At 48.8% G+C, this 24,857-nt stretch overlaps 9 protein-coding genes across 9 annotated transcripts; 6 read left to right on the top strand and 3 right to left on the bottom strand.

Moving 5' to 3' along the window:
• Window positions 1-32: 32 nt before the first annotated feature.
• Window positions 33-3,367, top strand: N7498_004707 (beta-glucosidase; the record flags this gene model as incomplete). Its single annotated transcript, XM_058451769.1, has 3 exons — window positions 33-656; window positions 746-908; window positions 963-3,367. 3 exons carry the CDS (start codon window positions 33-35, stop codon window positions 3,365-3,367), a joined length of 3,192 nt encoding a protein of 1,063 aa, XP_058308307.1.
• A 1,289-nt stretch (window positions 3,368-4,656) lies between these two features.
• N7498_004706 (putative IgE-binding protein) lies at window positions 4,657-5,313 on the top strand (the record flags this gene model as incomplete). The annotated part of the gene is made up of 1 exon (XM_058451768.1): window positions 4,657-5,313. One exon carries the CDS (start codon window positions 4,657-4,659, stop codon window positions 5,311-5,313), a length of 657 nt encoding a protein of 218 aa, XP_058308306.1.
• Window positions 5,314-5,860: 547 nt separating this feature from the next.
• N7498_004705 (RHS repeat domain-containing protein) lies at window positions 5,861-10,595 on the bottom strand (the record flags this gene model as incomplete). Its single annotated transcript, XM_058451767.1, has 3 exons — window positions 5,861-6,509; window positions 6,579-10,246; window positions 10,302-10,595. 3 exons carry the CDS (start codon window positions 10,593-10,595, stop codon window positions 5,861-5,863), a joined length of 4,611 nt encoding a protein of 1,536 aa, XP_058308305.1.
• Window positions 10,596-10,734: 139 nt separating this feature from the next.
• Window positions 10,735-12,201, bottom strand: N7498_004704 (uncharacterized protein; the record flags this gene model as incomplete). Its single annotated transcript, XM_058451766.1, has 1 exon — window positions 10,735-12,201. One exon carries the CDS (start codon window positions 12,199-12,201, stop codon window positions 10,735-10,737), a length of 1,467 nt encoding a protein of 488 aa, XP_058308304.1.
• A 570-nt stretch (window positions 12,202-12,771) lies between these two features.
• On the top strand, window positions 12,772-13,878 carry N7498_004703 (uncharacterized protein; the record flags this gene model as incomplete). The annotated part of the gene is made up of 1 exon (XM_058451765.1): window positions 12,772-13,878. The coding sequence occupies one exon, from the start codon at window positions 12,772-12,774 to the stop codon at window positions 13,876-13,878; it is 1,107 nt and encodes a 368-aa protein (XP_058308303.1).
• Window positions 13,879-14,737: 859 nt separating this feature from the next.
• N7498_004702 (uncharacterized protein) lies at window positions 14,738-15,420 on the bottom strand (the record flags this gene model as incomplete). The annotated part of the gene is made up of 3 exons (XM_058451764.1): window positions 14,738-14,971; window positions 15,025-15,282; window positions 15,355-15,420. 3 exons carry the CDS (start codon window positions 15,418-15,420, stop codon window positions 14,738-14,740), a joined length of 558 nt encoding a protein of 185 aa, XP_058308302.1.
• Window positions 15,421-16,085: 665 nt separating this feature from the next.
• On the top strand, window positions 16,086-19,675 carry N7498_004701 (uncharacterized protein; the record flags this gene model as incomplete). The annotated part of the gene is made up of 7 exons (XM_058451763.1): window positions 16,086-16,245; window positions 16,298-16,679; window positions 16,741-16,912; window positions 16,970-17,266; window positions 17,329-17,447; window positions 17,530-18,838; window positions 18,890-19,675. 7 exons carry the CDS (start codon window positions 16,086-16,088, stop codon window positions 19,673-19,675), a joined length of 3,225 nt encoding a protein of 1,074 aa, XP_058308301.1.
• Window positions 19,676-21,511: 1,836 nt separating this feature from the next.
• N7498_004700 (uncharacterized protein) lies at window positions 21,512-21,753 on the top strand (the record flags this gene model as incomplete). Its single annotated transcript, XM_058451762.1, has 2 exons — window positions 21,512-21,546; window positions 21,570-21,753. The coding sequence occupies 2 exons, from the start codon at window positions 21,512-21,514 to the stop codon at window positions 21,751-21,753; spliced, it is 219 nt and encodes a 72-aa protein (XP_058308300.1).
• A 1,792-nt stretch (window positions 21,754-23,545) lies between these two features.
• On the top strand, window positions 23,546-23,983 carry N7498_004699 (uncharacterized protein; the record flags this gene model as incomplete). Its single annotated transcript, XM_058451761.1, has 2 exons — window positions 23,546-23,593; window positions 23,648-23,983. 2 exons carry the CDS (start codon window positions 23,546-23,548, stop codon window positions 23,981-23,983), a joined length of 384 nt encoding a protein of 127 aa, XP_058308299.1.
• Between the last annotated feature and the right edge of the window lie 874 nt (window positions 23,984-24,857).

Genomic DNA, 24,857 nt, shown 5'->3' with positions numbered 1-24,857 from the left:
ACATCTCTCTACACGCCAAGCACACGAGCACAATGACCCGAAACGGCCCCGCCGGAGCCTCGACGCGTCGAAAGGGCTACGAGTCGGTACAGAACGATGCTTCCGATGACGAGTCGCTGCTAGTCTCGGAAGATAGTTTTGAAGAAGTTCGCCATGACAAAGGAGCTGCAGGCGCTGGACTGTTCAGTGGCGAGTCTGAAGATGAAGCTGAGGGCGAGGACGATGTGAACCTACTGTCTGCGAAAGGAGGGAAACGAACGGAATCACACCACGAGCCTGCATCTGCGAGTGCCAGTCTCCCAACTGTGGATGTACCCAGCGACGAACAGGATGTGGATGTCGGCCACTTCATTGAGCAGGTTTTGGATCGCGAGAGGAAGGATATGCTTCAGGAGTCGTTTGACACGGACTTGGAGGATGGGAACTCAAACTTTGTTCTCAGTGACGATGACGATTACGGGATTCCCCTTGTTAAAGGTTCGAGAGGGAAACCGAGAGATAAGGAGGTCCGAGGCCGGATGTCGGGATTAAGAGCTTTGCTCCCGTTGAAGAAATGGTGGCATGCGATTCCGCTGGGCGTGGCTGCCATTGGATTGATGTGGCTTGCGATGCAGGGCCTGTCCTGGATGAAGGCTGACAGTTCTAGAAAGGAATATGTATGGTTCCTCCTGATCTGAACTGGCTGTTGTTGTACGACGCTGGGTGGGATCCTTCTTTTGATAAAACTGGTTGCTGACGGATACAGGGATCTATACCTTGGTACCCTACTCCATTAGGAGGCAAGGATGCTGCGTGGAAGGAGAGTTATTCCAAGGCGCAGGGTATGGTGGAGCTGATGACGCTTGTGGAGAAGGTCAATGTTACGACTGGGACGGGATGGCAGATGGGTCTTTGTGTTGGGAATACTGGTATGGAAAATCTATCTATTTGTTACAAGTTTGGGATACTGATGCGCTTTTAAGGTCCCGCTGAACTGGCTGGATTCCCATCGCTGTGCCTTCAGGACGGTCCTTTGGGTTTGAGATATGCACAGAACATCACTGCATTCCCTGCTGGGATCACCACAGGAGCGACCTGGAATCGCGAGCTCATGCGTGAGCGTGGTTTAGCTATGGGGCTGGAAGCCCGTCTTAAAGGAGTGAACGTGATCCTCGGACCTTCAATGGGTCCGCTAGGCATGATGCCTGCCGGTGGTCGTAACTGGGAATCTTTTGGATCAGACCCTGTTTTACAAGCCGTGGCTGCTGCTGAGACAATTCAGGGTATTCAGCGCAACGGTGTGATGGCAACAGCCAAGCACTTCGTTATGAATGAACAGGAACACTTCCGTCAGCCCTTCGAGTGGGGTATCCCCACAGCACTTTCGTCGAACATTGACGATCGTACCTTGCACGAGGTCTTCGTTTGGCCGTTCGCCGAGAGCGTGCGCGCTGATGTTGCCAGCGTAATGTGCGCATATCAGCAGGTTAACAACAGCCACTCGTGTGAGAACAGCAAACTCTTAAATGGAATTCTCAAGGATGAGCTCGGATTCCAGGGCTTCGTGCAGTCCGATTGGCTTGCTCAACGATCAGGCGTGCAGAGTGCTCTCAGTGGTCTCGACATGAGTATGCCCGGGGATGGCCTCCGTTGGGCCGATGGTGATCCGCTCTGGGGTCCCCATTTAACTCGCGCAGTACTGAACGAATCGGTTCCTGTGAGTCGAATCAACGATATGGTCACCCGCATTGTCGCTGCCTGGTTCCACTTCCGCCAGGATCACTGGCACCGGCCTCCGCCGGAGAGTGACGGTGGCCCGAATTTCTCTTCGTGGACCAAGGAGAGGGTCGGCGGTTTGCACCCAGGCAGCCCTGACGATCTTACCAAGGAGGTAGTCAACCACTTTGTCGATGCACAGGGCAGTGGATCTCGGGCGCACTCCGTTGTGGCCCGCAAGGTGGCTGCAGAGGGCACTGTGCTGTTGAAGAATGACAATGATACGCTTCCATTCTCTCGCGATGTATCCAAACCCGATGGAAAATATCGCATTGGTATCTATGGGGAAGATGCTGGTCCTGGCAAAGGACCCAACGCGTGCCCTGACCGGGGTTGCAATCAAGGTACTCTTGCTTCTGGATGGGGTAGCGGGGCGGTCGACTTTCCATACCTGGTAACCCCCTGGGACGCTTTACGATCCGCATGGTCAGCAGAGACAGTAGATGTGCAGGGATATTTGACCAACGGTGTGGCCGTGGAGGACGTGACGGAACAGGATTTGTGCGTAGTCTTTGCCAACTCTGACGGAGGTGAAGGCTTCATCAAGAATGACGGCATCGATGGAGACCGCAACGATCTATTCCTACAGAGGAATGGCATCGCACTGATCGAGCGTGTGGCCCGTCATTGCGGAGGTGGCCGAGGCAAGACAGTCGTCGTGGTACATTCGATCGGCCCCGTCGTGCTTGACCCCTGGATCGACCTGCCAGGTGTTCATGCCGTCGTCTACGCCAATCTCCCTGGGCAAGAAAGCGGGAATGCCCTGGCCGATGTGCTATTCGGTGACGTTGATGCCAGCGGACGCCTGCCGTACACAATCGGACACTCTCTGGAGGACTACGGCCCGGGCGCGCAGGTGCTGTACGAGACCGGGGACCCCGTTCCTCAAGTCAACTTCGAACAGGGGCTGTACATCGACTACCGGTATTTCGACCATTACAACATCACGCCGCGATACGAGTTTGGCTTCGGCCTGTCATACACGACTTTCGACTTCTCATCGCTCAAGCTCCAGCCAATCCAGGACAAGTCGCGACTCCCCGGACCTCGTCCAGAGGATGCAGCCAACCCTCCCAGTTACGATGAAAACCCCGGGAATCCCAGTGATTCGATAGTCCCTCACGGCTTCAAGCTTCTTGGGAAATACATCTACCCCTACCTCCTCAGCCATTCCGGGACCAAGCCCGGCTCATACCCCTACCCAGAAGGCTACAAGAAAAAGCAAAAGCCCTCAGAAGCAGGCGGCGGACCCGGAGGGAACCCATCTTTATACGAAGCCATGCTCGAACTCTCCGTGAACGTAACCAACACTGGCACGCGTCCTGGCAAAGAAGTGGTGCAGATCTACGTCTCCTTCCCGGACCACGTCCTCGAACACCGCGGGTTTGGCTGGGCCCGTGAGGAAATCGACTTCCCCGATCGCGTTCTCCGGAACTTCTCCAAGATTGAGCTCAATCCCGGCGAAACGAGGACGGTGAATATGACGTTGTCACGTAAGGATTTAAGTTACTGGAGTGTTCGGGCGCAGAACTGGATTATGCCGACTGACGGTAAGTTCCGTATCTGGGCTGGGAAGAGCTCGCGGGATTTGCCGTTGGTAGCGGAGTTTTGAGCGCCTCTATTGTTGTTGTTTCTTCTATGATGTAATTTATACAGAGATTAGGCGTTGGGCATTTTTGCAGCACCTGCTTGGGTGTATAATAGACTGTGATGATATCCTTAGCTATCGTTGTAGCCTAATTCGATTTCTCAGATGTAAACTTAAAAATAAACATCCAAGGCCTAGCGCCACAGCCGGCTTTCTTCAGAGCTAAGACACGGGCTAAATCAAGGAGTGCTGTTTTTCACATCCCAGAGGCGTCTATGGCGGCGCCGATCCCCTGGCACGCGGGTCACCTCGCTGTCTCGTCATAGATTGATTCCGCTTCTAGACGATTCGGTGGCTCCACCATCCGATCTCCGCAGACCCTGAGAAGAAATAAATATGCTGTCGCTGAAACGATGGATGATCAGATCGCGGGTAGAAACCTGGGCTCGCGATAGGGGGACGCCGTTGCCTACACTTTGATGTCTCGATCATCACACCTCCGTGATATCAAGCCGTCCGAGACACGGTGGACCCTTGGAAACTGCAGACATTCCGTTAACTCGCTCGGGTTGAGCCACACCAAAGATAGCGCGCAGGTTTTCGTTCCTGGTCCCTCGCTCCACTGGTGCTACGTCGATCCCTACTGCTCTCTGCGTCACTTTGATTTCGATGAAACCCTCCACCCATCAGGGTCTTGGCTCGGATCGCGAGCGGCGAGTTCAGCGCGGTCTCGACAATGTCAATCTGCTCATCGCGGCACAGATTAATGTACCTGCAACTTGTCCATCTCGATCTCGATCGCGAGGTGGGATGAGACAATACACCAGACCAGGCACCGGCACCTGTGGAAGAGGCGTGTCGATCACTTTCACGTAGTCTCTGCGTGTCTCACCGTTTAGCACCACTTGCCCCAATTGGTAGCTGGCTTTCCTGACGACCCTGGAGAAGCTACCAAACAGGCAACTAGTCCGGCTTTATTGTTCGAAGCGAGCTGCTGCTCTTCCTAACTCTGAACTTTCCGGGAAACCTTTACGTGCAAGGCGACTCCACATTGGTGTAAACATCGCCAAGCAATGATATCAGCCTGCCGTCCGTCGTCCTGTACATTGCGTCGTAGTCTAGTCGATCTCTCCGATATGGAGCCATATGGAAGCACTGCCCTGGCACATGGGGATCATTGAGTGGGTACCGGCAGAGTACGGATGGGATATAAAGCTTCTCTTCCTCGCAGTCCCCTCTGGAGTCCCCTCTAGAACAACTGTACACTTAATAGACATACATCAACACTTTCGCTACAAGCACAATCTTTCAAGATGAAGGTCTCCGCCATTCTGTCATTCGCTTCCCTGGCTGCCGCGCTCCCCGGTTCGCGCACCTCCAAGTCCTCTAACGGCCCCTTCGGCGTGACCGCCGCTCGCTCCGGCTCCGATATTCACTTCCTCTCTTTGACAGCCTCCGGCGGCCACTTTTGGCTCGGTGGAAAGTCGCAGACCTACTGCCCCTCCGGTGTCGGAGCTAGCTGCTACAAGCAGAACGACACCATCATCTACGGCGGCAACGCTCTGGACGTCATTGTCCCCGGTGGCCAGCAGATCTACGTTGATGGAACTGGCGCTCTGAGCTTCACTGTTCCCCACTCGGCATACATTCCTCCTGGCTCTTCCATTGGCCCCTTCAACTACTCTCCTGGCCAGCCGGTTGGCACCTGGACTTACTCTGGCCAGGGTGCCTCGGGCTTCATGGCTTGCCCTGTTCCTCAGGCTCCTTCGTCCTCCTCGGCTAGCCCTTCGGCTACTGCCACCCCCATGAGCGCTGCTGGTCGCTCATCCCAGGCTCCTCAGTGGCAGGTGTACGCCGCTCTGTCGAACGCTACTGTTCCTTCTGGCAAGGTCTCTGACTGCCTTGGCTTTGACGCTCTTGCCGTTAGCCTGAACGTCACCTCTGACCATCTTGCCTGGGAGTACATCTAAGGTGTTTACGCATGGATGTTGACTTGAGTTGAGCGTGTGGTGTTTTATAGAAGGTACTTGAATTACTCGGTCCTGGAGGTCGAGCACCGTTGTTGATTGGGGATGAATAATCATGTATTTGGGCTGGTTTTGTCGGTAGTAGTCCGATGATCTTGTTCATATGCTATGCACAGTCACTCTTTTACGATGTTATAAATTTATATGAAAGGCAACCGTTGCACTAATAAACGTACTTGTACTGGCAGGCCGCTTCAGGCTGTGCTCAATTCTACCCGGTGATCAAAAGGGACAACGAGTGAGCACTAAACCGGAAAAGGAAAGTCAACCATTGCCAGGCATTATCCGGTACATATGCCTGCCACTAGGAGGGTTGTTGAGGCTTTGGGACAAGGCAAGTCCCATTCCAATGAAAATCGACAATTCAACAAGAAAAAGAAGTTGTAAGAGCAAAATAATCTTGAATTGACAGAAAACTAAGACATGCCACCTCACCAATCTACGTAAAACATACCATGCGGACCGGTAAAAACTTCGACCGGTAGTGAAACTATCGACCGAATGGATTTTCCCAGTTCACGTTGGAGAATGACTTGCCAGCCTGTGCTGAAACATTGTTCGCCACTGGATCTGTATACACAAATGGCTTGAAGACGTGATCATACTCTGGATTGAAGACATTCGGATTCAAGCAATCGTCGTACTGCCAAGTTCCCTTGATTGTTGCTGTGACGCGATTGAGTTGATCCTGGCCTTTCCATGTCCAGTACGCGGTACTCAAAGCAGTAAGCGCGCCGTTCCGAAGTCCGGTTAGACCTGCAGAGCCAACTCCATCCCACAGTCCAACTTTCGCTCCGTAGATGTCACGTTGAATAAGGTTCTGGCCCATTTGAACGATTGCACCAGTGAGACCGCTGACGAGTGCTTTTGATGCTACAATGACGAAGGTGGCCAGAATCTTCCCAGGCTTGTTGATGACTTCGACGGCACCTTTGGCAAACACACGACTGCAGCTCGTTGTCAACGATGCTGAAGATGATATGTAGGCGCCGAAAGCTCCTGAAGCTGCTCCGGTGGCAAATGAAACCGCCAGAGTAGCTCCGTAGCCTGCCCAGAATTTGCCCGCGTCTTTCTCCTCTCGGTGTTCCCATGAGTATTGAACCGCGGCCAGTCCACCGCTGATCAGAGCACCCGATAGTCTGCAGCAAGATCTGTGTTAGCTGGAAAATATCATAGGTAATGGTGGAAATCCATGTTGAGTTACTCACGCTGCGAGCCCAATTCCTGCTCCTCCCGTTGCAGCAATTGCCACACCGACTGCCAATAAAGTCAGACCCAGAAGCAGACCACTCCAGAAACTGGAGCCCCAGTGCCCCGTAGGATCGACATGGTTGATTGGGTCATTGTTTTCGAATGCATATCGATTGATTCCATCGACGTTCGAAAGTGATTTCTCATCCAATATGTCATCCGGTGTCGCAAAACGAGCGACCATTGGATCGTACCAGCGTGCACCAAAGTCAATTAGGCATGTATTGGCATCCATGGCGTTAGCCTCGTAAGTTGACGACAGCGGAGCATCAGACGGCGATAGACTGCCGAAGTCATCATATTCCATACTGTGGCAGAGCTTTCCGTCGCTGCCAAATAGATGTGTCACATTGCCTTTAGCATCTGTGAATGCTACTCGAGCAATATGAGTCGTCTTTAGATCTTTCTCACATGGCTTTTCGGTCATAATGGTGGCCAGCAATCGCTTGTCTGGACCAAACATCCGACGACGAAGTTGTTGGGACCGATCTGGGCGAATCAACAAGCTGAACTCGCGAGTAAATTGAATCTCACGGGATCCGTCCTCCGGAGTTCGGATGAGAGTATTGCCCTGTCCATCGGATAGAATGTGGCTAGTCTTCCCGTTGATTGTATCTGTGATGGTGGCGATATTTCCAAATCCATCATAGGAGAAGGAATGTGCCTTGGATTGCTGCGGCAGCTCGCGCGAGATCATTTGACCGGCCTCGTCGTATTGAACACGAACAACTGACTTCTCACCATTTTTTCCCTCCATACATTCAGGACTGGTGTGTAGAATCATATCACCTTTCTGAGTGAGATTACCAGACAAATCATAGGCGTACTTGGTCAAGGGCCCGGTCTGGCCTTGGGAGGTGACAAGCCGGCTACCCTCGTACGTATAGTCCGACGTCTTTCCAGAGATGAACTCATGAACTCGACTGAGCTGATCGAGATCATTGTAGATGAAATGATTTTCGACCAACGATGCGTCTGAATTGCGCAGGGAATTTGTAAGAGGGAATCCGACCTGGTCCGTTTGCATTGTTCCCTGGAAATCCTTCAGGCCACATCCATGAATAGACCACTGCTCAGGCTTGTCAAATGCGTTGTAGCTCTGCATTTCAGCTTCCACGTTCCATTCGTCGCCGGAAAATGCAACCCGTCCGACTCGACTTCCTTGATGAGAAGTCTTCAGTGAAGATCCATCAAAGAAGCTCCGGGAGATGACCTGACCCTGCCAGTCATATGATAGATTCACAGAGAAAGTCTCATCTGGACCAGTGCAAAGAATGGATCTTGTCACTCTTCCTTGGGAATCATATCGGTATTCCCAGCTTGCATCATTAATCTGGCTATCAGATGATGCTGCAAAGATCACGCGAGAGAGGCCGTCTCTGCAACCCCTATCATATTCATATGATATTTCACGACCATTTTCATTGACGGACTTGACACGGCGACCTTTGGCATCGTAATCATGAGTTGTATATTCATTCAAACTATTGCGCTCACCGATCAAGTCACCGGAAGGGCTGTAGGTGCGAATGACCACGTTTCGGTATGGGTCATGGGTTTCCAAGATCTTTCCTGAAGTATTGTAGCTCCGAGTTTCAGTTTTGCCTGCTGCATCAGTGGAGGTCACCATCCGGCCCATGGCATCGTATGTAAACTTAGTGCACTCGCCCTTCTCGTTTATCTTGGCGCTTAGCTTTTCGCTTCCATTAATTTGAGTATAGAAGCTCTCCGTTCGAGACAGATAAATGGTAGCTGCTGGCTGTCCTTGCTCAAGGCTAGAAGGAATTCTTTCCACCACGTGAGCAACGTGGGACCCTCCCTTTTGGTATATGTTGCGGGAGACGACAGAAAAATTTCCATTTTGTTGATGCGAGGGCTTTGAAATGCTGATGGGCCGCTTGAGGCAATCATACTGGCATCGAATTTGTTGTTCCGGGGTGGGATTCAAATCCCAGTTAGACGCTCCGTTATCAGCCCGCTTCTGTGGTAGACTTTGGGTTGTGAGGTAGCCTTGAGTGTTATACTCGAAGTGCTGCCATACCGGGAGAGAGGTTCCCTGTTGTTTGCGCTGCTTGCAAACACGTCCAGTGCAATCCACGGCCTCTTCGACGGTATCCTGCCCCTCCAAGCCTTCTCGAAAGTGAACTTTGGTCATTGTGCGTAGATACTGTGATTTGGAAGGGGTCTCGAGTCGATCGTATTGCAAGGACTTATTGGAACAAATCCGTGCACTTGACAGGAGGGTCGTCAACTCGGACTCGGCAATAAAGTGGGTGGCTGGCAGCAATTCTTGAGCTGAGTTCTGGCAATTTGATTCATCTTCAGAGTTTCCAGACCGGAGCAAACGGCCAGACTCATCATATTCGCTGATCTTGAGAGCACCTTTTGTTTCACGACAAGCCACCTCATGACCAAACCGGGCATCGTATCCTGACAGACGCACATGGTCTATACCAGGCCCAGTTTCGCGAATCTTGACAGGGTAGCATTGAAACATAGCATCGTATTCGGTCCGAACCTCCAACCCAGATGTGGTTTTGTTGAATATTTCATTGCCATAAATGTCATACTCGAAGTGTTGCTCGGCGAAACATGCATGATCAGATAACCACTCTCGAGCGGTACTCACTGTTCCATGTTCTGAGTGGTACTCGAAGAGCGACAGACGCAAGTCCCCTTTCTCAAATGAACTCATGTTGACATTCAACTCCTTCGTGGACATCTTTTTTGAAGTAGGGAGACCAGATGAAGACCCAACAGTGGTGTATTCATATCTCGTCCAGAGAGTGTGCTCGTCCAGTTCTTTTGAGCATTCCAAAGCAACATTCCCTTGAGCATCATACTCAAATGTGCGACTAAATGATCGTGCAGGCAATCCATTGTCCATTCCAGTCTGGACCTCGGCAGTCTTGCTCACCCGGAAGATTTTCTTGCCTCCTAGCTCCTGCGATCTTTCTTCATAGGTGATATTCGTCGATTGGAGCAACACTCCATCATTCTCGCGGCCTTGGATCTGATCGATCTGTCGTTTGCATCCCGTAAACGGCCAAGATTGTTGATAATGATCGATCGTGGTGTCATCGCTTAGAGGATGGTAGCTCGCGATACGCGAGAAACCTTCCCAGCCGTAACCTCGGGGGCTCACTCGGGCTCCATAGTATTTTTTCTGAACAATATCATTGTACTTGATGCTGTTGACAGATGGATCATTTGTACTCCGAATCTCAGCGACAACGTAGCTAGGCGATCCTTTCACAGTATGCGCACCTCGCTTGACGGATTGAGTATTGAGCGACCGCGGCAGAGCAGACTCATAGATGTCGGCGTTGGTCATGGGAGCATATGTGAACGATGTGGACAGTCCCATGGGGCTCCGAACAGATGACAGAAAGTCTTCGCAGACCTTTCCGGTATTGTAGATTGGATGGACGGTAACTGCATCATTAAGAATGCCGTAGAAAAGCCAATCGGCCAAAGAGGTTCCGTTGAGATCCGCTGGTATTATCTCTAGGTCGCCCATAGGCAGTTGACTCTTTTCAGCAATATGATACCACTTTGGGGGTCTGATAAGACCGGATGAAGAACCTTGGGATAGTAAGGAAACATAATTGTTGCTGTGGAGCTCCTGATACACATAGGCAAGTGATGGATAATTGGTGCCTCGGAGATCCGTCACATACATTTTCCCCTTTGCCTGATGGCGCACGGCCCGGCTCGGTGATGTGGGAATATATCTGAGGTTCACCCTGCTGGGAGAAGCCGCCCATGCCGTTGTTGAGGAATGTTGTGAAGTTCATGCGAATTGCGATGTCAACACCCCTGTATTCCGTCTCCACAAGAGATACAACGAGGTCTTGTACACCATCGCCGTTGATATCACATGGGAGGACGGTGATTTTTGGCGTTTGGTCAATTCTGAACACTCCAAGCGACGCATCTGATGATGGAATAAGCGTTCCCTGAGGTGCATCCATTGATTGTGGCCGCAAGGTGAATGTAGTGGCTCTCAAGTCATTAACACCCATGCCCTGATCATCAGCCCACACACGGACCAGGCTATACGAGCCGTCACGATATGTGGCCATCTGCAACCAGTCAACTGTGTGTGAAAAATCAAATGTAGTGCTTGTCTCGATAGGGTTTGCGAGAGTTGTCTGTCCCCCTTTCATTAATCGCAGAGAACAGCCGGAAATGCAGCTTTCCAGCATACGGATAGATTTGCAGAATATCCGTGCAGCCATTACCGGTCAGATCTAGCGATAGAAAACGAGAGTCAGGAGTCCAGCTGCAGCCCGTTGGCTTCAGTATGTAGTCCTCGTAGCCACTACCTGTCGAGCGAGATATGGAGAAGCAAAGATTGCCATTCGTGTCTTCAAAAGGGATAATCATATCAGTGAGTCCGTCTCCGTTCAAATCGCCGGACAAGAAATTTGGCGTGGATTTGCCCATGGCGGTGGACGGCAGAGCAGCTTCCGCACCAGGTCCCTGCGATGGAGACCACTCGATGGCAGGAGGATGATCTTTCTGCGATCCTCTGCGAGGCTGCGCCAGGTATGTCTTGATGCTAAAGTTCCCCGCTCTGGAGTCGTATCGAACACATCCCAGGTCCCCGAGAGATCGCCCACTAACGTTCAAAGTAAGAAGTGCGACATTGTCAGAGGTTTGGGTCAAGGTTTGGGATTCCTCGTCCAGGCCGGAGAAGCTCTCTTGCTGCTCAGAAGCGGCAGTATATTTGAAAATTGTTGGAATCAAGCGCGTTCCTGAGCCTGCGACTTCGGTGACTGATCGCAACAAAGAAGATCCAGAGCTCGGCGAGCAGGTGTATTCCATTTCATAGACACGTGTTGCCACAAATTTCTCCAGGGTCCCGACCGCAACGTGAATACGTGCTAAGCGATGGGCGGAGGTAATTTTGTCTCCATAAGATGTGTGCACGACGAGATCATCCCTTGGAGTATATTCCAATAGAATCAATCGGGTACCAGCCAGACCAGTCTTTTCATTGGATGTGTAGACGATGCTGGTAAGATAGGAGGAATTGTCACCCGCGAGACTATCATAATTGAATTGAACGAAATTTCCATATCGATCAATTTGCCTCCGTATGCGCCATTCAGAAGCCTGGCCAGTGGGTTCTGAGGAGAGAATCGCTTCATATTCTCGACGCGCGCCGAGAGTGTCTCGAGCAGTGTAACCAGATGATGTCGTATAAACCGTCTCCCCGTGGCTGTCGATTTCTGTTTTATAGACGGCATTGGAAGAATTGTAGTTATCCCCTTGAATCAACAACAGTTCAGTGCCGTCCAGAGCCAGCCGGGGTACCGTACGATCATAGTCTTGTTGCGCATTGAGACTGTTCAAGGCCAGGCGGGCGGCTTGGCGGCGAATTGTCGACAATCCCCCAAGAGACCAACCTGTACCTAGGATACCATTCGGAGCACCTTGACAATACTCGAGTGAGATCTGGGGAGTGCTGCCAGGTGTGATACCCTTGGGCGTATTGACGGGGAAAGAGTATCTTGCGATACCGCTGCCATCCACGTCAAAATTGCCAACAGGCAAGGTGACTGCGTTCGCCATAGTATTTCGGACAAGGGATTTGCGAATTGGAATTTTTATTTGGTGCTTTTGATTATGATGAATTGTACTCGATGATTCTCTTTATATCCCCGTTTTGTCTATTTCCTCTTCCCCTTGAAATTCCGCCACAATCTATCGCCTATGATTGCCAACTCATTTAATTGATCACCTTATGCCAAATACCGGATCCCGAAACCGAGCGAGAGCTCAGCTGAGGAGGTTCCATTAGACTTTCGGGGGCGTACGTTGGCCAAGGCAGCTTTAGCGACCCGCGCTTCTGCAACAGCGGAATTTTTACCGAGCAGAAGATGCATGACAAGCATCGCCTCTGCCGACACTTGTATAAAAAAAAAAAAACAAAGCAAGTAATTCGAACCGAACTGACGAACTGACTTCCGGAGCGGCCGATGATCAGGTGCTCCCTTGAGCGTGGACGAACTAGTGCACTTCGCCCACTTTCCCCCAGATCCACTTTAACCGGGCCTCGACCGACAAGAAGTTATTATTTACTCATAAGAATGCTGCTCTTCCAGTGAGAACAAGACGGTAGACTTCTGGACCTGAGGAATCATGGATTTGTCTTTTGTTTTGGTTCGCTACAACCCGGATGTGCAGCTGGAGTTCTATACCTGTTCCCCGAATCCTACGGGTCAGCTCCAACTGCGATACCAAGCAACACACCCCGCTTTGACTCCCAGCATCTATCGGTGCCCCAATCTCGCCTTTGACTATAACCACATGGAACTTCTCGTCTCGGCATGGAAGAAAGTCGCCAATATCCCGAGTTCCTCCACACTGGCACTCCATCGTCTGTCCTCGTATTTCGCTCTTGGCGCCACGGAACCGGGGTGCGAAGCTTATCCTAAGAACCTCGGTGGCAGCAGTGTGATCTATTACCAGAACCAGACCTATGTCTCCCGAACGACGGTGGATCAACAAGAAGCGCCTTCTGGTGTCTCTTTGTTCATTCGTCCATCGACGCAAAATGCGAAATGGACTTCAGTGCCTTTGAAAGCCACTCGGTCCGCCAAGGCGATCAGCTCGCAGCTTGTGACTCGATCCTCAACCAAAGGCAGCTTCCAATATGTCCACCATATCTGCCAGACGGAGAAGAAGACCTTGGTCATCGACTCAGTGAAAGATACCTTTTTCATGGACTTTTCACCCGACAATTCCATCTTCTGGCAAAGTGTCGAAATTCCCAACTCTGCCAGTCTCGGGGTCCGCGACGGCAACTTTTCGTCCTGCTTGCTGTTTAATCAAAACAACGGCCAGTCCAAATGGAAACTATGGATCTTTTATGTCACCAAGGACTCCGCGGACTCCACAGAGTGCAAAGTCAAGGCATTTTATATCCCGCTTCGCCAGGACGGCTCTTTGGACAAAAACCAGGCCGATTTCCAAGGCTGGCAGGACGTGGCCTGCTTCAATCTGGGATCCAACAGCACGCAGCCGGGTCCGATCACTGCGCGAGTGCATGAAAGCAGCAAGACAGTTTGGTTAGTGTACACTATTGGTGGTGGCCAACCTCGGTGTGTCACAGCCTCTTTCGGCGAGGGTGGAGAGCTTCCTAAGTCTGGAACGCAGTGGTCCCAGCGCGATGTGGAGCTGGGCTTTGTCCCGTCCGACAAGGACCAATACACGTCAATTTTCCTTCCACGGAGCTATATTGAATAATCAAGTGGCATCTGTTTTGTGCAGATTCATGGGAACAATTTAAATGTTTGCGATATTGTGAATGATTTGCAGGAGTTGAATTGAGTGCTGAATTATTTTTGCCTTAAAGTTACTACTACTAGCTGAACAAGTGATTGAAAAACAGTACGTTACTGTAGATTACCTCCCCTGAACACAAAAATCCTACACTTGGCTCGCACTTGGATATTCCTTGCAAGTTTACCTCATCAAATGCGAACATGGTTGTAGGAGAGTTCCAAGTCACGAGTTGAAAATAGATCAAAAATTCTATTGGCGTAATCGACCTGCACACAAGCGCGTGTCGCCACTATAACGACCCGCCGGAACTCCGATGCAAAATACCATGCTAGCCGTGACGGAAATTAGGTCATTCCATTCTTCCGCCACGTGCATGCTTACACTGTTGTCTGGTAGCGGCCCGTCGGCCCGTCTGCCCGTCCCTCCATATGTTAGAACGTACATCCATAAATGTAGGTGGGACTCAGGACAATTATCGGTCGGATGTGTGAACCTCGGGATTTCCAGTCAAAAATTTCTAAAGGTACCTGATTAACATACAACATAAGTACAAAAATAGCATATTCAATTATCGAGCAGTGTTTCAGAAATAACTTTTGCAATCGCATTAAATAACCCGTATACAGACTATCATCAAATTATCTGGGGAAAAAAATGGATTGCGAGGGTGCTTCTGGAAAACTGGATTACACTAACTAAACATCTGGATACAGGAATTCAAAAAAACGTAAAAAAGGGGCCGATAGGTTGTATATAGCGAGAAAAGCAGCACTTGAGAAAAATAGAAGCAGCTGCTCGATATCAAGGCCTATTCCAATGCTCACTCCTCCTCCCAGACATCCTGGACCACGGTAATGTCCATGGTTTGGCCTGACACGATGGACAATCGCAATCTGAACTTCAATGGGGAGCCACTGCTGGAGGTTCCCTTGTAGACGTGGATGGATTCAATATTGTTGCCGTTCTCCTGAACCTTGGCATACCCAGCCTTCTCCATGTCCCAGGACTCTTCAATGTGAGCTGCGTAGTAGCCGATGACGGGATTGGAGAAACCCTTGCCATAAAGCATTAGGGACCATCTTAAAACAAGGAGCTGAAGCAACTTACAATCACGAAGACGACCTCGTTCTTTTGATCCAACTTGATCTTGAAACGCGCTCCACCGGTAGTACCTGCCCACGAATTACGGGCACCAAATCCGGTTACATTGTAGGCACCGGTGTTGCTGGACTGGCCGTGCAGACAGCCCGAGTAGAAGTAGGTCCCATCCGGAGTGATAGAGAATTGGGTCTTGTTCTTGAGCACCATCCAGAGCGGTCGGCTGTAGCTCCTAAGGTCACTAGGGATCGTGGGGGCATCTTTCATCTAAACAGAAGGCGTTAAACATGAGATGGGACTTTCGGTAGAAGACGCAAGAGAGAATAATGGGGGTATTACAGCATCACAGGCCTTTTGCACCTGCTTGGGGGTATCAATGGGAATCTGCAAAGTCACTTCACCCATTGTGGCGGTATTTTCAAAATAGGAGTTCTGGGTGATAGAATGGAGGCTTGGCTAGAAGTTTTTGATGCGAAACTAACAAACTCGGCGCTGGTTTTATACATAAATGAGCCATCTCGCCATGGCCACCAAGTTCCAAGGTGGGTGATATTTAGCGACGTGTGGCCGAGCTCAGTAGAGTCATCCGACTCATCAGCTCGGGAGAGCCGAAACAACGAGCTCGCTGGATATGACTCTGAATGAAAAATCAAAGGCACGAGACCGGGTTGGCGAAACGCTATTTGTCTATAGCGCCCTGGATGGGACTCATCAGACTGAACGCCTCGGAAAGGCCGTGGACGGAAACGGCCGAAATAACAAGCTCGCTAGAAATAGCTCTGGATTTGCATGGAAGGCTCGATCCAGACCGGGGGGCAACAGACTAGTTGGCTTTAGCGCCCGTAGTGGAGCTGTTCTTCAGCTGTGACATGTTTCTCCTCGTAGATATCTCCCCGCGTCTGCACGGGTGGGTCAAGACAGCCGACGAGGGAACTGGGGCCGATCCGACCGACCGGAAAGACCCATGAAAAGCTATATTAAATGCTATCAAGTGCTCTATGCATATTTGACCTGAATTATTCAACACTGATTTTGTTTCTCTTTTTTTGTCAATCAAGAACATCTGCAGTATGTGTGCGAGTGATGGAATTGCCGAAGCAGTGGCCTCGCTCCGGTACCTTGAGCCTCCTCAAGATCATGACCTTGAGCCATCAACCTTTGAGATCCCCGTGAGCGACCTGGAAATTGCAGAGCGTCCGAGCTTCAAGGACCACTTAGATTACTTGGAAGGTGTGTCTTTATTGATTCCTTGTCGATTGAATCACCCGTTAATGTCTGCCAGCCGCGGAGCACCAAGCGACCGCCGAGGACTTGAAAATCCGCCAGACCAACGACGTCCTCACAGCACCCACCGAGGAATTGATTCACGTGTTTAAAGAGGATAGAAAAATTCCCCTGACGTTCGGTCGCATCATTGCCTTGGCTGGTGATTTTTATACCAACCGTGAACCAACGAAAGGATCTGACATTGGCCTGAACTATGCCCCTATCTGTGGCGCCTTACAGAAGTCAAACACCACACCACTCAAACGCTTTGAGAATGCGGTGAACAGCTTGCTCCAGGACCGCGATGGTTATTTGTCAGCCATCATGGATCTGCTAGATCATGAGCATCGCACGATCGATCATGCCAGAGATCTGGGGAAAAGTATCTCAAAGACGTAGTAAGTCCTCAGAATTGTCCTAGTGACGAGTTATAACTTCACAAAAGCTCACCCATTCTAGCCACGAAGGAGGAATCGAAGACCATTTCAATCCCGACAATTGCAAGCTCCCCAGCGATAAACAATATTTTGATGCCCTGCAGGATAGTTGGCAAGAGACTTTCAAACACCCCAGTTATAACGTTCTGCTAAGCATGTACGCCTGGCTGGCCTACACGAATGTGGACCATTTCGTATGTTTCCCCTTCTCCTTCAAATCTTCATTGCATGGTATCTAATAGTCCAAATAGGGCGACGACGCTGTCAAGGCGTACTGCGTTGGTCATGCTTCTGCCTTGCGACTTGCAGCAGAGGCACACCAAGAGCAAGACGCGACTAAGAAATGCCAAAAGCTGAAAGTGGCTTATGTGCATGAAGCTTTCGCTGCCCATTATCTGACAGACTTGTTCTCTGCCGGTCACCTGCGCCCTGCACGACGCTACCTACACACTCAGAATCGTTTAGAGATGGCGGGTGCAGGTGTGATGCAGTGGGACAAGCTTGGGGGAAAACCAGAAGTCCCTATCTGGGATTATCAACAACGCTATGTAAGTTGATGCTGCGTTAGAACGGACTTCGTCATCTCACCACTGACAACTTTGATATTCAGATGCATGACGATGACTGTGCGACGGGCTTATTGGTGCGGAATGGTAAGGGTGAGCAGTGGATTGCATACGGAGACAAACAATTCTTCGAGCCCAAGAATGCCGTGAACCGTGCGAGAGCGTTGGTCTTCCTTTCCACTCCCTCCCCGGGGGGCAACTTCTTTCCTCCGTTAATGTCGATCAAAAGCTAATTCAAATTGCAGTACACACTGTCTTCAGGCGTCAGTCGACGAAATCTACAACAAAGGCTTCCAGCAAGGCTGGAATCCAATTCCAACCAATTCACCAGAAGACGAGAATAGCTGGGAGGAGTATTCGTCCTCCTTTGTCGCGAAGAAATTGATGCCTCTACCCATGACAGCAGTGAAATCGAGCAACTGGATGGAGTCATGGGGTCAATGTGATGTGCACAACCCAGCACCCCTATGGATAGCTGGCACCCCAAATAGTCAAGACCGAGTTGCCGACCATGACTTCACTCTCCGCAAGGATGTGAACGATCATTCCAACTTCGCACGTGTGGATGCTAGCCCTGCAGCGGCAGGACAGAGCACTTTTTTCCCCGGCCTTCCTGGTATTCCCTATGAAAATGAAGCTTGCAAGCGAGTCCGAGATGCTCCCTTCCGTGGGCACGATCAGTTTGCTACACAATCTGTGATGGACGGACTGTTATCGGGTAGCTTTGTACAGGTTCAGGACCTAGTCCGAAATGTGGCAGCTCCTGAGGACGGCAAATTGATTTGCGTGAACTTCTGGAATCCTGCGCTGGTTCAGATCAGCTCAAAAGTCCAGCAAACTTTTACTATTCGAAATCGCGCAATCAATGTCTTCGATGTCAGCAATTTACCTGACAGTGCAATTCCTTTGCACTGGGCTCTGCAGAACAGCGCCAATTTGTTGGAGACCACGCTGTATGGCTTTTACTGGGTGACCGAGGGCAGCAAACACGCCCGTATCGCCTTTGGCAATACCAGGTTCCAATCCTGGATTGGGAAGATGGGTGAACGGCAGAAACTGAACCTTTCTGAATCGTGGGAGGCTAGGTCTTTCCCAGGTCTGGAGATGACCACCCTATCCAGCAACCTTCCTGTCTCATCAGCCAACTTGACACGCTTCCTCTTCGATAACTTCTTTTCTGAGGAAGAAGATCAATCTGAAAGCATGTTTAACAACAGGCCTCGACAAATTATGGCTGTGTCGATGCTGCCCGATAAAAAGGTACAGATCGCTATCTGTGACGATCGGCTGATTGCGTGGATTGACTCGCCATTTAATTCTATCCATTCGCTTCAATCTTCATGCTTTGGTTTTGCCAAGGCCATCAACAAAGACCATCGCCAAAAGAATCTTTTGCTTTGCAATGCCAATTTCTCGGGCAACAACTCAAAATTGGATCTCTACGAGTACAAATTCGACGGCGCGGAAGATCCCAAACAAGTCAAGGTGATTGACGCACATTCCAAGCTGGAATGCAGAATTAGCAGTGATGAAGAAGGAAGCTCCAGTGTTTTGGTAAGAATACTTCGTCTGAATTGATAAATACCGTACTGACGATTCTCGCAGGTTGGCGATGTACTCGGCGTGGGCAGTGACCAAGTCGTTGTTATCAGCGGTGACTATAACAACCCGGAGATACAGCTATACAGCCGCTCAATGGAGTCTTCCGCCCCAAGTGCATTCACACTCGCGGGACGCAATGCCTTTGACGAGGGTGAATACTGCGATGACAAGATGATTCGCCCTTACCTGACTGCCCTCGTTCCGTCGGGTACAGGCAAAGGGTTGGATGTTCTTAGAATCGCCCTTCACCAGCGCAAGGATGGCCAGAAATATCTCTACTTCCACACTCATGTTCGCTCGACGACTAGTACCCCAGGTCCTAAGTCTGTGATCTGGAAACAGTACCAGCCCGCTGAGTCCACCTCGGTACGAGACAAGTTGGCTGAAAGCCCGGATGCGCACTATTTCCACATCAGATTTATCCCCACGCGACGTGAGGTCATGGTCCGTGGTAAGATGGCAATTGTACCGGCTATCCTGGAGGTCTTTAGCTGGTATGGTGTGGTTGGTGTGCGAATGTTCGCGGCTTCTACCCCCAATGGGTGTGATTATGAGTTAGACGGCCAGCAGCCATTCCTAGGACAAACCTCTATTGGCTCTGGACTGGGTTGCGCTGGTGATTGGGGCCATGGGTTCCTTCCTTGGAACAATGAGGATCGCTGGATTGATTCCAACGTGTTCATTCCTCTGTCTGGGTCAAAAGAGGCCCAGGGCTCATGGGGAATGACTTTGGATGATCGGGATCGGGAGCTTGTTAGGGGATGGGAGGTGGAAAAACGACCTCAGTGAAGTCTTTTCCTTGACCGAAACTCACCAAATTTGAACTTGTTATGTGCAACGATGGGATCTCGTTGTAATTTTTAGGTTAGAATCAGATTAATATGGATATTGAGCGACTTGAAATTCACCTACAGCCTAATCGTATGCCACTTCTAATATAATAATTGGTTTTTTTATTTAACTATCAATATATGCTAGTCGAGTTCTCGGAATATCGAAAGGTTTTGGTAAGAATAATTTTTGTTTGCCAAACTGCGATAGGCAAAGTAAAACAACGGTATTACTCCACTTGAACCACGCAGCTCGTAATTCAAAACCACATAACGTAATCGGAAAGCGAGTGGCGCATATAAGCGAGCGGCGCACCCACCCATCCTCTATATTTTTAAACCACCCTTTTTTAACCAAAACGCCTTTATATTCACTAAATTATCTCTGATTACATTGATTTGCCCTATGCCCAATCTGATTACATAAAGAACACGTAAACTGACGCCCTCGCGCTGGTGCTATCGTCTGCTGAATAGGCTGCCTAGGTGCTACTGGAGACGGTGCCGTAGGCTACATAATAGCCTCACGGGCTTATAAATGCTCCTGAGCTTCCTGCACTGACATACCAGCTTCGAAGGCTATACGCCTATTGGTATGAGCACGCTTTTGTCTTTGCACTGCGATGGTAGCCTATAATTCCTTATTTTCTTGCTTAAGTAATATACCGGTTTACATAGCGATTTGACAGCCCTTAATAAGCTGGTTTAACGCGGTCTGCGACGGCGATGGGGGGCTATTTAAGCGTCGTTTTAAGAAAGCTTGGATTGACGCTCCTTGTTTAAGTAATTCCGCGACGGTCGCGAGTGTTTTTGGGGTAAAAGCGCTTGATCAGCTGTTTGGGCGGCTTCCTAATAGTGTAGGCGTCCGAAGACGGACATTAAGCTTTGAAAGCACTCGTTCTGGGTTAAACGGCACTAAACCACCTGCTGCGAAGCTATTCTTAATTGTATCTACTTTAAAAGCGTCTGCGCGAGCCTATAGGTATACTGCGAGGAAATCAAGCTTATTAATATAGTTGATGCTAAGCCGCATTTTTTGATTAACCAAGGTTCCGTATAAGCGCTTTAAAACCGCAAAACAACCAATATTAAGTGGCTGTAAGAGATGTGAGCTATACGCTAGTATATAGATAGGAATTATCTCGTTTTCTAAGCAAATCTAGTCGAATTATGGAGTTAAATGACTCCCGTGCCTATCAAGGACTAATAATCGATATCGGCCTTGCGTTCGGCTATTCGTTGACGGTATAAATAGTTTTTAAAGCCATCGAAGGCCTATCTCGTCTGTCGTCTATCCATTTTGACTAACTTTAAAGCGCTAGCTATATGGAAGGCTATTAGTCTAAGCTAGATTATATAGCTTAGCCTTAAAGATAACTCCATTTAACGATGTGACGGTTAGATGGTGGCCGAAAAGAGCTGCTTCTGCCGCCGTTTTACGAGTCTCGCTAACCAATCTCGGTCTTGGCATCGCCGTACCAATTCCCACGACCTTCAGCTAATCTCCACGCACGACCCCAGCCCTTTGTTCTTCTTGTTCTCTTTGTTCAACATCACCAAGCTTGAAAACTCAGGTCTCAAAGGGCGCCATTTTCGGGTCCTACTTGCACCAGTATATTAGCGCTAGTTCCGAGTCCCACTATGCCCACTGTGGCCTTTTTAAATCCCCTTCCCTTACACTCTTACCTTCTTCCCACACACTCTTTTCAATCTTCCAGACTTCCCCTCACTTTCATCCCCCCAACAGCCTGCTCCTCCGTTTTATCTCCCTGAAAACCGGTCGGCTCCATAGACAATGGCATTGAAGGCCAGAGTGATGCCGACTCTGACGTAAGCGCGATCTTTTCAGATAGTGAATCTGAGAGCGAATTAAGCAGCGACTTAGAGCTTGATAACGAGGATTCAGATGATTCCGATCTCTCCGATGACGAAATTTACAATGACGAGGGTCAGCTACCTTCAGAACACTATTTAGCCGAAGCGAACGGCTTAGACGTCTCAAGACTTCGACAAAAGCGGTACAGTGATAACACCTAGGATGCACTCGATGGAACTCTTCAATATTAGAATCGGTAATAACTAGGTCCACGCTTAAGTCATCTTTTAAGCTAATTAAAGTTCGCTACCAGATATTATAAACATATGAAACTTAATCCCGTGAAGCATTAGCAATAGATCTCAGACTTAGATAAGATAGTCTAGTTCCTATATAGATTCTTTAGCTAGCGCTGTGATATTCGGCGCGGTAAAAATGGCCGACATTATCTAGGTATCAGATACAAGAGCTCACTCGAGTCATTCTAGAAGTGGTGGCACCTCGTTCTCAAATAATAGGTCGTATCTAGACTAAACCAAGAAACGATTGTCAAAATCCAAGACGTAAGTAGTCTAGAGATACGTTAATGCTAACGGTAAAGCTAACTGTCGGTAGGTGATCGCGATTATAGCTAAGCGAAAACACCTTGAGCTTATACGGCGACCAAAGAAGAATATATTCATTAAGGATATCGCTGAGTTCGCGCGTGTCCTCCTGACTACCACCGAGACGACCTTTGACTATAGCTGGCAACGAATTCAGCTTCTCCTTTTCTGCTAACTCGTAGCTATTACCGCTAGCCGTCTAAGTGCACTCTTAGGCCTTCGGTACTAGGACATTTCGTTAACGTTAATTCGAGACCCTAAGGGAGGACGCCCGCGGCTGTTTATATTCCTAACCCCTAAATTCACGAAGAGGTTCCTTAGGAAGAAGGCCCTATATATATTAAATATAGGCGTGTCGAGCGGCGAAGGTTATACGGCTAACTTGATTATATAGGAACGAATTCAAACTTCCTAAGATCATATTCGATCCAACTTTGGTTCTGAGCCTATATATTTGTCTTCTAGGTATCCTCTTCCGTATAAAAGGCTTCAAAACAAGGTCGTCGACTAGGTCAATGCTAGATTATCTAGAAAATCTCTACTGACTTCGAGTTCTAGAGGGCCTAGGACAATAATAGCTAAAGCTTAAGGAAGAAATACTTAATAAATTTGTATTTTGTTAGGTGGAACGGGATATCACTAGATATCGTATCGCACTAGAGAAGCAAATAACAACATCTATATTGCGGTCTTATATACGATGGGTAGGAGAAATTATTAGTATAGACGACATTACTAAGCCGTATAATCTCTAATATACTAGGGCAAAGGCTTTTAACTAGAGTGGCGAGTGACACTAGGCTTTATAAGCCTATAGATGCTAACTTCTTTGAAAGATGAGGTATTAGATGGCCTATAGAATGTTATATTGCAGCACGCAAACATCAATACCTTTATTCGACATTACGCGGTAGACGTTGACGTAGACGTCTAAGGTATCGTGCGAAAAATAGGAACTTAGACCGAACTTGTGCGGTTTGCTTATTCTATAAGTGCCTCTATCGACCTAGATCGGCTGTTTAAGCTCTCTCTAGATAAATCCCGCTTAATAAACGAGCTCCTAATAGTACTTGTATAATAAGAAAAGGTGAATGAGCGCAAACGAAAGTGGGATTATCGATAAGCCAATTTAGAACGTGCCACCTAGGCACACTAGGCTACCTATAGCAACAATCACTATATAACAAGCTCTACGCACCAATATTAGCTACAAGGAAAGGTGTGTGCCATTGAAGATCGGGCACTAGATGCTAAGCGGAAATTCAATAAAGCGGTCCGTGAATTACGTAACGAAAAACAACGATAGCGCAATAAGCGTATTTAAGAGAATCTTCAGCGCTATAGAGATAAGTAGCCTATAATCGATCTCGAACGATAGTTGGAAGGCTTAATAGTAGACACTAAAGTGATGGGGGCCTTAGAGTATATAGGATTTATTACTCCGGAGTTTATATTAGTCATCGACACTATACTAACTATACTGGGTGCCACTATTGAGGCGGAGTATTAGCGTCGGATCAATGCGATTAATGCGGTGTCTACGTTCTGTTATATTAAAGAAGGCCGCTCTATATCTCGTTCGAAAAAATCGGGTCGCCGCCCTATAACTAACAATCTTCCCTCGTCTCCTACAAAGCGGCCGTGGATTTCAACCGAAGATAATACTAATATCGTTCTTCTTAAAGCGATAGAATCTATACGGATCAAGTCCCTAAATGACCGGCCTAGGATCTACTTTCTTTGTGTTGGAAACCCCAAACTTTCGTTGAAAGACCGAATCATAGAACACACAACACCTAGCTCGCTCACTAGACATTTTCTCCGGAAGCATATAAACCCTCCTTAGCCAACTAAAGGCGTTGTATGTAAAGTTTGTGAGGATAGGTCTCTTCAACAAAAAACAATGCTTCTAAATTATGCTAAGTATATATATAGAATAGTTATACGAGGTCGCACTTAGGGGAGGCTCGCATCGCAACTGAATAATACAATATTTATTACTATAGAGTTCCAACACTAACGCATTGTCCGATCTTTATAGGGATATAGAATCATTTCGCTTTAGCTTCTGTTTACTTTGAATTTAATGACGTCCTCTTCTACATTATCTCAGTAGTATCTCCGCGGATAATTTCCCTAGTTACGCTGTAGGTCTCCTAGCGGATTAGACCTAGTGATAGAGACGCAAAGGAGGTCCAGTATAACTTATTCTGAAAGGGACATAGAATAGAAAACGTATAGTACTAGGTGAGATATTCGACTTAAAAGGCTAGGATTTAGCTTTGCCTCTCACTTAGTTCTCGATGGCATTTACGCTCAATTTAAGGGAAATTCCTGTATGCTTTGCAGGATAGTACTCTATTATAAGATACTTACGCTAAATTCCTTACTCCATTGTTCTATAAAGGCCAGTCATAGGATAGATAAGGCACATAAGTACCGGATTTTCTCTGCCATTTCTTGGCGTTCCCCTTCTGGTTTAGTTCTCAGACCTTGCCGCTTTTTGCTCACTGAGCAGAACTAAGCACGCCTCTGAGCGGTCTAATCTGCTCAGTGATCATTACATAAGCACTCTGATCCGCTCTCTGAGCGTTATCTGAGCGCTCTGATCCGCCTACTGAGCAGAAACTGAGCGTCAGGGCTAGCAGCTTACGAAGCTACCTCAATAAAATGCACTATGCTAGCCTGGCTCACATGCCACATTCCCTCACTGAATTGCC

The sequence above is a fragment of the Penicillium cinerascens genome (genome assembly GCF_028974065.1).
Source record: "Penicillium cinerascens strain IBT 15544 chromosome Unknown contig_5_segment0_segment0, whole genome shotgun sequence".
Lineage (NCBI taxonomy): Eukaryota > Fungi > Ascomycota > Eurotiomycetes > Eurotiales > Aspergillaceae > Penicillium > Penicillium cinerascens.
Note: the sequence above shows the minus strand (reverse complement) of the source record. Positions and strands in the feature narration are given on the sequence as shown.